At 45.5% G+C, this 14546-nt stretch overlaps 1 protein-coding gene across 3 annotated transcripts in view; it reads right to left on the bottom strand.

Moving 5' to 3' along the window:
• Window positions 1-14546, bottom strand: part of Pkc53E (Protein C kinase 53E) — a 272916-nt gene that overhangs the window by 70134 nt on the left and 188236 nt on the right. For all 3 annotated transcript variants that reach the window (XM_045765515.2, XM_045765513.2, XM_045765514.2), the window contains exons 4-6: window positions 13008-13119; window positions 9023-9151; window positions 1407-1560 (exon numbers count right to left, since the gene is read on the bottom strand). In XM_045765515.2, the coding sequence (XP_045621471.1) occupies window positions 1407-1560; window positions 9023-9151; window positions 13008-13119 (395 nt within the window). The remainder of the gene's footprint in view (window positions 1-1406; window positions 1561-9022; window positions 9152-13007; window positions 13120-14546) is intronic.

Genomic DNA, 14546 nt, shown 5'->3' with positions numbered 1-14546 from the left:
CATATAGAGTGGAAATGATAGACTAACAAACCAAGAACAACTGGAGAGACAACCAACACTGTGGCAATAACAGAAGAGGGGACTAAAACATCTGCAATGATCACTAATTCAATATTTCCCCAAAGGACATTAATTTATACAAATGGATACAGAGGGGTGACAAAAATTAGAACAGAGGGAAAAGTGATGATCAGGAGTTTGTACTTAACACACTCCAGAGGTGGCATGAGACGTGTGTGTTTGACTCTAACCCATACAAATGCAAGGTTATGAGGATACAAACGAAAGAGAGAGAGAGAGGACCTGTACAGCAGAACATAATGAAAGGGAGTGAGATTCCAGTGACAGAAAATGAAAAATTCCTGCAGTAGAAAACGCTAATATTATGCCAGAGGCCAATATTTTACAAATATAATTATATCCATGCATGTATATATATATATATATATATATATATATATATATATATATATATATATATATATATATATATATATATATATAAGAACGTGACAGTCATATAGAAGTAATAGATATCATCATCATTTGCCATCAAGAAATTGCACTGAATTCTGAGAAAATTCACTAGTTAAACCGGGAGTTAGAACACCGTAGACTTATTTCAGCTACGTAATGTGCTCTGTATGACTAACCATCCTGCGAGATGGGGACTTGTATTACCACTGCTACCTTATTCAATCTTGTGTTGTTGATATCCTCAAAATGCATCCGGAGTCTGCCAGTGCAGACCGCTTATCACATGCCTCTGTATGACTAACCATCCTGTGTGATGGGGATTTTTTAGCATCACCTAGTTAGCTTTTTTTGACACACTGTACTCCCCTTCATATAGTCTAGGGTAGCTGCACTAATGCAGATGTACCTCATATCTTAATAAAAAAAAAAAAAGCCTATCTGTTCCTAAATGCGTTTGTAAAAAACAAATGCATATCTAGAGTTTGTCAATGGCATGGCCCTGTATGACTCACCATCCTGTGTGATGGGGATATTTAGCATCACGTAGCTAGTTATTGACACACACACTGTACATTCATATAGTCCAGGGCAGCTGCACAAATGCACATGTACCTAAATATGTCAATAAAGCAAAAATAGACCCTCTTGATAATGAGGAAGAATGTTCAAGAATTAACGTTCATATAGGATACAGTTATTAGAGTCTGTGTTTTGCCATATACAAAGATGTACACGTATACATACAAAAAGCTAGCGAGCCACACACACCCACACGCCCACACACACACACACACACACACCCACACACACACACACACACACACACACACACACACACACACACACACACACACACACACACACACACACACACACACACACACACACACACACACACACACACACACACACACACCACAAGCACCTACCATGTCAGCGTCTCATTCCAAACGGGATTAAGAGTAGCCTTAATGGTCTTAGTCTTCATCTTCATGTTGTCGGTGCCAGGGATGAGCTTCATCTTGATGTAAGGATCAGACAGCCCGTTTGGGTCCATTGGGATGAGGTTCTTGGCTCCGCGCACTGCCTCCAACAAATAACAGTTAGTATTATTCTTAACAGCTAATTGGTCTTGTTTGGTATTGAGCTGAAGGCCTAACAACCTCATAATGAATCATTACCACCACCACCATAATAGTTTACTGACCTTAACCAGTAAGTATTATTTAGCCTTGAACGTGGCCCAGGACTAAACGTCAACTCTCAGTGGATATACACCGAGAAGGAGCGAATACTTTTCGGTGTATATATCTCTGTATGTTAACTGGCTACCAAAAATGATGTTTAATCTTGAATAAAATTGCTGTTAATCATGCGTTAGTGTTAATGATGTGTTGAGTGGTGTTATTGATGTGTTGAGTGGTGTTATTGATGTGTTGAGTGGTGTTATTGATGTGTTGGGTGGTGTTATTGATGTGTTGAGTGGTGTTATTGATGTGTTGAGTGGTGTTATTGATGTGTTGAGTGGTGTTATTGATGTGTTGGGTGGTGTTATTGATGTGTTGGGTGGTGGTATTGATGTGTTGGGTGGTGTTATTGATGTGTTGGGTGGTGTTATTGATGTGTTGAGTGGTGTTATTGATGTGTTGAGTGGTGTTATTGATGTGTTGAGTGGTGTTATTGATGTGTTGAGTGGCGGTATTGTGCTAAGTTTTAGTAGTTATTGATACTTGCATTGGGAATGATATTACATTTTAGCAGTGGTTGAATAATAGGATGGGTATTGATGTTGAATGTGTCAATGGGGGATATGTGTGCGTTACTGCTGGATTTTAAACATTAAATTGGGAACAAATATACAAATATTAATTGAATCTGCGAGTCAGATGCACAGATACTGAACCATTCAGAGTTAGAGCTATACCTGAGTGTGCTCTGACATACCATTTTATTGAAGCCAAACTCGGTAGTAATTATGAGAAGACACCAGCTGCCCTTCAGGACTGTACCACCAGACTCGGTACTCTTGGGATGTCTCATTTTGGTGAGAATTTAGGAGTTAACTTTAGAGATAAGGTTTACAAACATTTATAAGCGTAAGTCAGCCTCAGATTTAACAACTGGATGTGTAACAGCTTTGGCAGCATTAGAGCGTCAAAGGTACTCACGAATACCTCACTATGTAGTTAAATGAGGGGAGAAAAGTCCAATTTTTCCCCTCTTTTCAACTCACCATTGTTCCCTTTCCCCTCACCAGACACAACGTTACTAAGGTTTAACATAACAGCGTCAGTAGACCTTGAGAACATATTAAGAATTTGCACGATGAATTAAAAAGAAAATTGTCAGAGCTTTAGCTGAATTATATCGTCCACGCTTCATTGTTAATGCTAAAAAAATACATAGCCGGAATGTAACTAATAAGAGCATAGGTCGAAGGGTGAGAGGTGGGAGAACAGTGGTGTGTTGTGGCCAGTAGTTGGACGGGTGACCGCCCCAGCCGCCCACACTTGTGCGCTGGCAAGAGTTTACTCTCAGTCGATAACATTCTTGAGACCTGGTGCATATTGTATGTCCGGCTCATGAAATGTACTGATTAAATAAGGCGGGTCCCGTCAGTAACCAGGCAGGGTTAGAGGCAGGCAGACAAGCAGGGCGAGAGGTAAGGAGGCAGGCTAGCCTCCTTACATGCAGGCTTGTAACAAACACACGCAAGAACACGAGCAGGAACAAACACACAACACAAAGAACACGAACAGGAACAAACACAGGCAAGAAATTGCTATAATTCATGGTGAACAGCCCTAGCATGTGCTAAGGAAGTGTTTCGCTGAAACTCTCACGAAACCCTCGGAGGCAGAAGTGAACATAAACTTGGAGCTGTGAGAGTGTTCCATGTAGGGTGAGGTGAGGTGTTCCCTCCAGTCGTGGACACTGGGTAACCCTGCAGCCTCACTGGTCGCTGGAGGCAGTAGGCTTGTTGTGGTGAGTCTCCAGCGCCCTCTTGGTCTTGGAGGAGGAGGTAGCAGGCACCTCAAGCTGCATCTTGCTAGCCGGATGACCCCATATATATAGTGCCTTAGCTATGTCTAATACAACTACCATCGTTTCTCTCCATTATTGTGGTGTTGGTGGTCAGAACAGCTCTTGTGATAGTTTATGTGTAGAATGGTGTTGTTTTAGATTCAGCTACTGGGAACAAACAGTTCCAAGTAGCACGGGCTATGGTGAGCCCGTAGTGGACTTACCTGGCACAGGAGCGGGGCAAGTAGCACGGGCTATGGTGAGCCCGTAGTGGACTTACCTGGCACAGGAGCGGGGCTGTGTAGAAATTATGTGAGCTCCGATAGAGCCTTGTTGTTTGTACTGGTAGGTGCTTAATAGAGAGGGAGAGGGAGAGAGAAAGGGAGAGATGGAGAGAGACGGAGAGAGAGAAAGGGTGAGAGAGACGGGAGAGGAGAGGGGGAAATAGGAGAAAGTAATTTCGTCTGGATTAGTCCTGTGTAAACATTACTCATTACTTAATTTCAAGGTAATTAATCATTGGATTACCTAATCACAAGCAAATAGCTCAACAGTTAAACTAATTACCCTTTCTAATTACATCACTTACCTATAATTACTAATTAAAGTACCCTAACTAGCAATAATAAAACACGATTGATAATTAAAATTCACATTTTGAAATTCTATAACCATTTAAAAAAATGGTAAGTACTGTATAATTAACCATTGTTAATTATAAAATCACAGATCACAGTTATATATTAAAAAAAAAAAATTAACTGTGATTTAGCTTAACAAGAGTCGATATGGTAGTTATAAGGAAGCAACGAGCAATTTGAGGAAGGCGCTTGTTAGCGGTGAATACAACCATTCAGTACAACAACACCTCGAGTAATTATGGATGATTGGGACCAGTGGATGCGGCAGAGAAGGGGAACAGGAGAGGGAGAGAAGGGGAACAGGAGAGAGAGAGAAGGGGAACATGAGAGAAGGACTCCACGCTGGAGGAACCTTCAAACATGGGGCTGCCACGTCTATCATAATAGTCCAGAGAACACTGTTGCTCTGTCTTACCTGGATCGTACCTGGAGAGGGTCTCGGGAGTTGTTCTATTTCCCGATAACTTGGTTAAACTTGTGATAACTTGCTGGCTGTTGCTCGCTGCTGCCCTAAGGAATATGTGGGGTATATCTCTTAGTGGATATGCTCCACATATTCACTTCAGCCTGGTTGCCCCGGCACTTCCTTTCAGAACTAATATCATTGGTTCCTAAAGACGTCTACCTTTGTTCCGGCAATAGTTCTAATGCTTGCTGGGAGGGTGTTGAACAGCCGTGGACCTCTGGTGTTCAGTGTTCTTTGATTGTGTCTCTGGCACCTCTCCTCCTTACTGGCTCTAGTCTGCATTTCCTTCCGTATCTCTCGCTCCAGTATGTTGATATTCTACGGTGCAAATTTGGAACCTGGCCTTCAAGTATCTCCCATTTATATATTATTTGATTATTATTCTCCGTATTCCCTCTAAATCAACAATCTCTCCTGTTCTGAAAGCGGAAGTAACTCCCTAGTACTACTCAAGACGGGACAGCACCAGTGATGTAAATAGTATTAGCATTTTGTGGGGTCCCTGGATTTGAACGTTCGGGGTCCCTGGATTTTATGGGGTCCCTGGATTTGAACGTTCGGGGTCCCTGGATTTTGTGGGGGATGTGAAACGTTCGGGGTCCTGGATTGAACGTTCGGGGTTCCGGATTTGTGGGGATGTGGGGTCCCTGGATTTTGTGGGGCCCCTGGATTTGAATAACCCATCCTATAATTTGTCTAGCTGACACTGTTTGCTTGGATTGTGTCCACACCTGCTACTGTGTGTCCACACCTGGGCACACAGTAGCAGGTAGGGCGAGGCATCAGGGCTGAGAGAGACACGGGTGTCATTTACCGCCACCATATACTCACACATGACAATTTAAATGCTTGAAATATTAGGCCAGATCTGATAAATAATTCAAAAAATAATATTAAATTAAAACACGCAACAGGTACAAAAAAAATAGGTTAACGTGTAGAGCATAAAGAGCTAAAACTCGCTTCCCGTAGTCTCTCAGTCTGTCTCTTAGACAGACAGACAGACAGACAGACAGACTGTCTGTCTGTCTGTCTGTCTGTCTGTCTGTCTGTCTCAAAGGCGGGGCTCCACTCTTCAAGGACATATGATGTTGTGTGGTGAAAGAGAGCCAATATTAGATGTAGTGCGAGGCGCCCTGCGGAGATGTCTTCTGCTATTATGATGATTAAGGCAGGAGTGGCTTGGTCTCCCAGGCCTCTCCTGCCTCTCCCTGCCTCTCCCTGCCTCTCCCTCTCCCCTGGCCTGCCTCTTCCCTCGCAGCAGCAGCAGCAGCACCAGTAACAGCAACACGATCACAAAGTTACTTCTAAATACTCTCAATCCCACACTTTCAAACGCCAGGGTACTCATCTAGTTGTGCTTGCGGGGGTTGAGTTCTGGCTCTCTGGTCCCGCCTGTGAGAGTGGAGGAGCGTGTGAGAGGCTGGGAGAAGTGGAGAGACGCGGGGAGAGTGGAGCGAGAGTTTGAGGACTACTTAGCAAGATTACCGGAGATCAAGAGACTGAAAACACACACACACTCACGTTCCTGTGTCCTCATGCAGTCCTTCCGAGGCCCTCTCCCTCCCTCCCTCACCCCTCTCTCTCCCTGACACTCTCCCTCCCTCCCTCCCTCACTCCCTCCCTCCTCTCTCTCCCTGACACACTCTCCCTCCCTCCCTCCCTCACACTCTCCCTCCCTCCCTCCCTCACCCCTCCCTGACACACTCTCCCTCCCTCCCTCCCTCACACTCTCCCTCCCTCCCTCCCTCCTCTCTCTCCCTGACACACTCTCCCACCCTCCCTCCCTCACACTCTCCCTCCCTCCCTCCCTCCTCTCTCTCCCTGACACACTCTCCCTCCCTCCCTCCCTCACACTCTCCCTCCCTCCCTCCCTCCTCTCTCTCCCTGACACACTCTCCCTCCCTCCCTCCCTCACACTCTCCCTCCCTCCCTCCCTCCTCTCTCTCCCTGACACACTCTCCCTCCCTCCCTCCCTCACCCCTCCCTGACACACTCTCCCTCCCTCCCTCACCCCTCTCCCTGACACACTCTCCCTCCCTCCCTCGCCCCTCCCTGACACACTCTCCCTCCCTCCCTCCCTCCTCTCTCTCCCTGACACACTCTCCCTCCCTCCCTCGCCCCTCCCTGACACACTCTCCCTCCCTCCCTCCCTCCTCTCTCTCCCTGACACACTCTCCCTCCCTCCCTCACCTCTCTCGCCCTCACACTCTCCCTCCCTCCCTCCCTCACCCCTCCCTGACACATTCTCCCTCCCTCTCACTTGAATAAGTACTTAGAGATTAGATTAACTATTTGAGAGGTGGCGTTGTGGAGAGCATGGTACACGGCCGTTCATGAGAGAGTCCAACACAGCGAAGGGAAGGGAAGGGGGGGGAAGGGAAGGGGAAAGGTAAGGGGGAAGGTAAGGGGGAAGGTAAGGGGGAAGGTAAGGGGGGAAGGTAAGGGGGAAGGTAAGGGGGAAGGTAAGGGGGAAGGTAAGGGAAAGGTAAGGGGGGAAGGTAAGGGGTAGGTAAGGGAAAGGTAAGGGGGAAGGTAAGAAGGAAGGTAAGGAGGAAGGTAAGGGAAAGGTAAGGGAAAGGTAAGGGGGAAGGTAAGAAGGAAGGTAAGGAGGAAGGTAAGGGAAAGGTAAGGGGGAAGGTAAGGGGGAAGGTAAGAAGGAAAGTAAGGGGGAAGGTAAGGGAGAAGGTAAGGGGGAAGGTAAGGGGGAAGTTAAGGGGAAGGTAAGGGGGACGTTAAGGGGAAAGTTAAGGGGGAAGGTAAGAAGGTAAGGGGGAAGTTAAGGGGGAAGTTAAGGGAAAGGTAAGGGGGACGTTAAGGGGAAAGTTAAGGGGGAAGGTAAGAAGGAAGGTAAGGGGGACGTTAAGGGGGAAGTTAAGGGGAAGGTAAGGTAGAAGGCAAGGCAAGAGGCACTAGTGTGAGGCCATCATGACCCTTGCGGTGAGGTGCAGTAGAGCCCAGGTTCCTGTCAGCTCCCGAGGGCTCGACGTGTTCACCACTAAGATCATTGTAAGTCTTTACTGACACCTCTGAAGGTCACCCTTAAGCGCTATGTAACACATAACTCAACGGGAACTAATAACTACCTAGCACCCACAGGTGTCTCTACCTAGCACCCACAGGTGTCTCTACCTAGCACCCACAGGTGTCTCTACCTAGCACCCACAGGTGTCTCTACCTAGCACCCACAGGTGTCTCTACCTAGCACCCACAGGTGTCCTCTACCTAGCACCCTCAGGTGTCTCTACCTAGCACCCATAGGTGTCTCTACCTAGCACCCACAGGTGTCCTCTACCTAGCACCCACAGGTGTCTCTACCTAGCACCCACAGGTGTCTCTACCTAGCACCCACAGGTGTCTCTACCTAGCACCCATAGGTGTCTCTACCTAGCACCCATAGGTGTCTCTACCTAGCACCCACAGGTGCCTCTACCTAGCACCCACAGGTGTCTCTACCTAGCACCCATAGGTGTCTCTACCTAGCACCCACAGGTGTCTCTACCTAGCACCCATAGGTGTCTCTACCTAGCACCCATAGGTGTCTCTACCTAGCACCCACAGGTGTCTCTACCTAGCACCCACTAGGTGTCTCTACCTAGCACCCACAGGTGTCCTCTACCTAGCACCCATAGGTGTCTCTACCTAGCACCAACCTGCAACCAAGGCTTGCTGGGATGGTAGTTGTATTAGACACTAGGCTAAGGCACTATATATACGCGGTCATCCGGCTAGCAAGATGCAGCTTGAGGTGCCTGCTACCTCCTCCTCCAAGACCAAGAGGGCGCTGGAGACTCACCACAACAAGCCTACTGCCTCCAGCGACCAGTGAGGCTGCAGGGTTACCCAGTGTCCACGACTGGAGGGAACACCTCACCTCACCCTACATGGAACACTCTCACAGCTCCAAGTTTATGTTCACTTCTGCCTCCGAAGGTTTCATGTAGAGTTTCAGCGAAACACTTCCTTAGCACCATGAATTATAGCAATTTCTTGCCTGTATTTGCTCCTGCTCGTGTTTTTCTTGCTGTGTGTTTGTCCTTGATCGTGCCTTTTCCTTACAAATCGATTTTGATTGTATTTTTTTGCTTTGTTTACAATTGCGCCGTCGTAGTGTTTTCATTGTGTTGAGGCAATGCACCTCCAAAGGATACCTGATCAACCAGGCTGTGACTCATACGTCAGGCTGCGAGCAGCCGCGTCTAACAGCCTGGTTGATCAGTCCAGCAACCAGGAGGCCTGGTCGACGACCGGGCCGCGGGGACACTAAGCCCCGGAAGCACCTCAAGGTAGCCTCAAGGTAAGGTAGCGTTACCACAGTGTTGCTCTAGTCGCACTCTACTAATATACACTTCAAGATTTGCTGGGTGACATGTTGCAGACTCAAGAGGGCGGGAGAACCCCTACAGCTCCTCACCTTCAGCAGTCAGCTTGTTGCCAAGACAGATGATCCGGAGTTCAATGCGGCCTCTCCTCTCAGTGTGATCACAGCCGCACAGGTTGGGCACGCTCTCTGTGCAACGCTTGTGCACGTTCATGTTGCAAGCTGCAAGGGGGAGAGGGAGAACACATACACATTAGTACGTATCAAAGCGGGTATTTTATTTGACTTTTTTTTGGCGGGAAAATGGTATTTATGAAGACTTGGTTTAAATAGTTGTTTTTTTTTGCATGCGTTGGTGATGATAAAGAGTTCAACAAGTCATTAATAAGGTAAGGTTTAGATCTACAATCTTAGATTTTCTCAGGCGAGTTACGAGCCTACAACAAATTTATCAACTAAGCCTAAAGATGCACATAATCTACGAGACATAAACCCAAACTAGGTTATGTACTTTATAAAACATATGATAACATACAATATCATATACACTTATTAACATAAAACATATGATAACATGTTTAATAACGTAAAACATCTAACACCATATAACATCTCATTCTTCCATGTCACCATCACCAGGGCTATACTGCTTCACTACCTACATGCATACATGTGTCGGGCTCGTGTTCCTGGTCTCCACCTCTCCCTATCATCTCACCCGCGACTACACTAACGTGCATCTGTCTCTTGAGAAGTATTATTGTAGTGTGGGGGTAGTCTTGTGGTAGCGGGGGTGGTGGTGGTAGTGTAGTAGCGATGGTGATAGTAGTGGTAGTGATGGTAGTCGTGTGGTAGCAGCAGTAGAGGTAGTAGCAGTGTGGTAGCGGTGGTAGTGGTACTCACAGGTGCACTTCATTCCCTGGTTCCACACGCCATGCATCATGGAACCACAATGGTCGCAGAAAGTAGGTGTGGTGTAGGTGGTCTCATTCCACTTGTGGGTGAGATGCTCCGATTGCTGTCATTCCCACACACACACACACACACACACACACACACACCCACCACACACACACACACACACACACACCCACACACACACCCACACACCCACACACACACACACACATCGCCATGGGCACAACAGATGCATAATTCACCACAAAATATCATTTGTTAAGCCACAAAGGTAATTTAAGCAGAACAACACAAGCATCAGCAGGTGTGTTAGTGGCCGCAGGTAAACATTGGCTTGCGTCAAATGGTTAACATTTAACAAACAAAAATGTTAAATAGAAATATTTATGCACACATTTATTGACACAATGGACAATGTGATTGACGCAATAGTAATATCATTACAAAACCAAAAACACAAAACCAGGCAATTGGTACACAAAAGGAAAATGGAAAATTCACTCAAGCAATCAAGATGTTACAGAGGATGGATAAACAAGGGATAAACAAGGGATAAACAAGGGATAAACATGGGATAAACATGGGATAAACAAGGGATAAACATGGGATAAACATGGGATAAACAAGGGATAACAAATAATACAATGTTGCCACATAACAAACGGTGTCAAAGGTGATCCACAGACGGTCCACAAAGTAACAGACATGCAAAATAGGAACAAACAAATATATGTTAAAAAACATGCAGAGAAAATAACATTTACAGAACATTGACATACAAAAAAATTATCTGGAAACAAAACATTTAAAAAAAAACACCACACACACACATATATCATCCATCAATCAACAACCAACTTGTCATCCAAGAATGATGACGCTGCGTGTTGGTACTTAAGTGGAATGCACAAAATATGGTCGATAAACAAAAATAATCCACGTTTTTTTAATTGTAATTTTCAATAGCTCCAGAAAAAACTGGAACAACCAAACCAAGGTTCCCAGGCTTACTAGGCCTAATTTAAATAAATTAAAACTGATTAATGCATTTCATTAATCAATCAGTTTTGACTGAAATGAATTAATCAGTTTTAACATTGTATATTGAAATTTGGTTTCTCACGAGTCGTCATAATTTTAATTACAATCTAAAGTTGGGCATTTATTTTAGTTTTTATTTATTTTAAATTTCAGTTTTTATATATTTTAATTTATTTAAATTAGGCCTAATTTAGTACATGTACTACATTAGGCCTAAACTGGCATATGCTCGGCCTGGGATTGCTTGTTCGGGCCTATGAGAGGTGAGGTACATAGGGTAGTTTGTCCCATCGTTGATTTGCGCTCTTAAGAGTCGCTATGGTACAAAACGTTAAGCGTTTTTAGTGAACAGTTCATATTATATACATTCCTTCCACAGTTTAGGTACCATAGTACCTGCTGGACAACTGGTCAGGAACACTTAACATAAATGTACCAAAATGAGGCCCTCAGCAGCAAGCCAACATTAAACATGAATTAAACATTAAAAAATTCCCACAACAAGACTCGATCATACATTAAACAAACAAGGACGATACATAAACACCAGAAAGCAAGTATCAAGTATACATAAACTCCAATCATACATAAATTAAAACAAAACATCCTACAAAAGCACCAAAGGCCAACACCATAAACAACAACAGCAAGTAAAAACAAAACAAAATAATTACATTTTTAAATTGACATAAAAACCACTCCTCCCCCCCCCCTCTCTTTCCCCCATCAACTCAACTTACCTTCGTAAGCACAGGTCAGTAGGAACTCAAATGTGTAACTAAGTACCAATGTACCTATATAGCTCCTAAGTACCTATGCAGCTCCTAAGTACCTATGTACCTATGTAGCTGGGAATTAGCTAAGGATTGACGGTGGTAGAGGCATCTAAGGGGAGGAAGCATCTAAGGGGAATACAACCGTAGCTGGATGCGAAGGAATGTTTATGACAAAAATAACACGTTTAAAGGGGGGTTAAGGGAGGGAGGGAAGACTCTTGAGGTAAGAAGGGGGGTTGGTAACTTAAGGGAAAATGGGTATTAGGGGAAAGTGAAGCCTATTAATATTTTCAAATCAATAGCAATTTAGTTCAAGCTAACTTGTAAAACTTTCTGTTCATTAATACATCCCTTCCACTATTTGGCTAATTTCCTCCATCCCATTCCCTCCCAGCCTAAAATCCCTACCTTCCCTCCCTCCTTCCTTCCTTCCTTCCTTCCTTCCTTCCTTCCTTCCTTCCTTCCTTCCTTCCTTCCTTCCTTCCTTCCTTCCTTCCTTCCTTCCTTCCTTCCTTCCTTCCTTCCTTCCCTTCCTTCCTTCCCTCTCTTCTTCTTCCCTCCGTCTCTCTCTCTCTCCCCCAAGTCTGTGAATGGCCAACACCCTCTAGTTCATGAAGTTATAAATGTCATTTCTTAATTTCCAAAGTTTACCTTCATTTGAAACTTTCAAGTCTCTTTCTCTGCCTTGTTAATTCCCTTTCCCTCCTTACCTCTTCCTTCATACCACCTCTTCCTTCCTTCCTACGTCCTCATCTCCTTTCCTACCTCCTCCTGGTTCTCCAACTCTCTCTCTACCTTATCCTCCGTGTCCTTTCACTTTCCTCTCCCTTCCTGCCTCCTCCACACTGATCCACTCTCCCTTCCTGTTCTTCCTCTCCCTTTCTCGGATAGTAGGCATCCATCAGTCTCAGGAGACTATGGAGTTGCGCTCTGGTTGTCGGTCTGGAGTGGCCTCTCCAGGGCGCAAAGCCAGGGTAGGTTGATTCGGGTGAGAAGCTGTTACCCAGGCAGCAGGTCCCCCCCCTCTCCGCAGGATATTAAGGTGTTAAATAGCACGGGAAACAAAAGGTCGTCACTTACCGTCTGATGTTCCAGAGTGAGAGAGACCACATAGGGGTGTTATTGTCACGTCATACCCACAGTGGGTAGGTGGCTGGGCTTCTTAACTGGGTGCCTAGGTAGGTTTGGGTAGGTGGTTACGTTATTGGGCATTTTATGAGTGTGTGTGTGTGTGTGTGTGTGTGTGTGTGTGTGTGTGTGTGTGTGTGTGTGTGTGTGTGTGTGTGTGTGTGTGTGTGTGTGTGTGTGATAGGGGTAAGAGTGAGAGAGGAAGAGAGACCCACCTTCACATCTCATGCCCTGGTGGATGATGCCGTAGAGAAGGGAGCCGCAGTGGTCGCAGAAGGTGGGCGAGGCGTAGGTCTGTACCCTGAACTTGTGCTTGGTGCGGGTGTCCTACAGGGAGAGACTACGGTCACTACTCCTCCTCACAAGCACATGGTTACTACTGCTCCTGCTCCTGCTGCTGCTGCTGCTCCACACACTCATACCACCTTACACTACCATCATAATCACCTACTCTTACACCTCATACTACTACTACTACTATGACTACTACTCCTGCTAGCTTGCTTCACATCACTCAAAGTTGTTAAATGTACTTTAAGCAATACTCAGAACTATGAAGAGGGATTGTCATCATTTTAAGTCCTATAAACTTTGGGAGCATACCTACAACCTGTGATATCCAAGGGCCAGGTGAGTACAGAGATATCTTGTGATAGCCAAGGCCCAGATGAGTGCAGATACCCTGTGATAACCAAGACCCAGGTGAGGACAGAGATGTTGGTTGTAATCACTTGAGTGGCAAGCCAGCCAACATGTGCCATCAACAGAACAAACAGGAGGACCGAGTACCAGTTCATATGGCGACCGACAAATGGAGTACTGTACAGGATGTAAATGTACAGGATGGAGCTCGGGAGCTGCAGTTCGACCCAGCATGTATCCTGACGAGTAAATACACTCACACAGGTCCTCAACGCAGCAATCTGCCAGTCAATTTCCCAGACTGTCTGCCATCAACTGATTAAACTATAAATCTTCAATTTCCTTATTTCATTGGTCATCTCCATCTTCGCTCAGTGATTGACCTTCCATCAGTAAGGCCACCACACAACCACCCACCATTGTCAACCATCCACCACACAACCACCCATCATCGTTGCAATTCTTGTTTAATATAGAACCTATATTAATATAGGTAATATTGAACCATGGGCGTGGAAATGCTCTCTCTGGCTGCGTCATATTCCTGTGGGTTCAGGGTGACATCTGGTATATGATGTTAGTATCACATTCATCAAGACTTGGTTTTGATTATCATTCTTCAGTGCAGACGAGGAGTCACAATAACGTGGCTGAAATATGTTGACTAAACCACACGCTAGAAAGTGAAGGGACGACGACGTTTCGGCCCGTCCTGGACCATTCTCAAGTCGATTGTGAGAATGGAAGTGAGAATAGTCGTCCACAATCGACTTGAGAATGGTTCAGGACAGACCGAAACGTCGTCGTCCCTTCACTTTCTAGTGTGTGGTTTGGTCAACATCATTCTTCAGTGTGTTGTCTTTACGACAATGGATAAAAGAACGGCAACCCACGAGGGTTCCTGAGGCTTCCACTGAAACCGAACCAGGGGTTTCACACGATATCCACCCCCCCCCCATACACTCCGGCTCTGTTTCCGTCCACTATAGGCTCACCATAGCCCGTACTATTTGCAACTTTTATTCCCAGTAGCTGAATCTAAACACAAGAACAAACAAGGTGACTGAGCTAATGGTTTTGATAAGCCATTCCTGTACCACTCCCGGTGATGT

The sequence above is a fragment of the Procambarus clarkii genome, chromosome 17 (genome assembly GCF_040958095.1).
Source record: "Procambarus clarkii isolate CNS0578487 chromosome 17, FALCON_Pclarkii_2.0, whole genome shotgun sequence".
NCBI lineage: Eukaryota > Metazoa > Arthropoda > Malacostraca > Decapoda > Cambaridae > Procambarus > Procambarus clarkii.
This window is presented reverse-complemented; position numbering and strand designations above follow the sequence as displayed.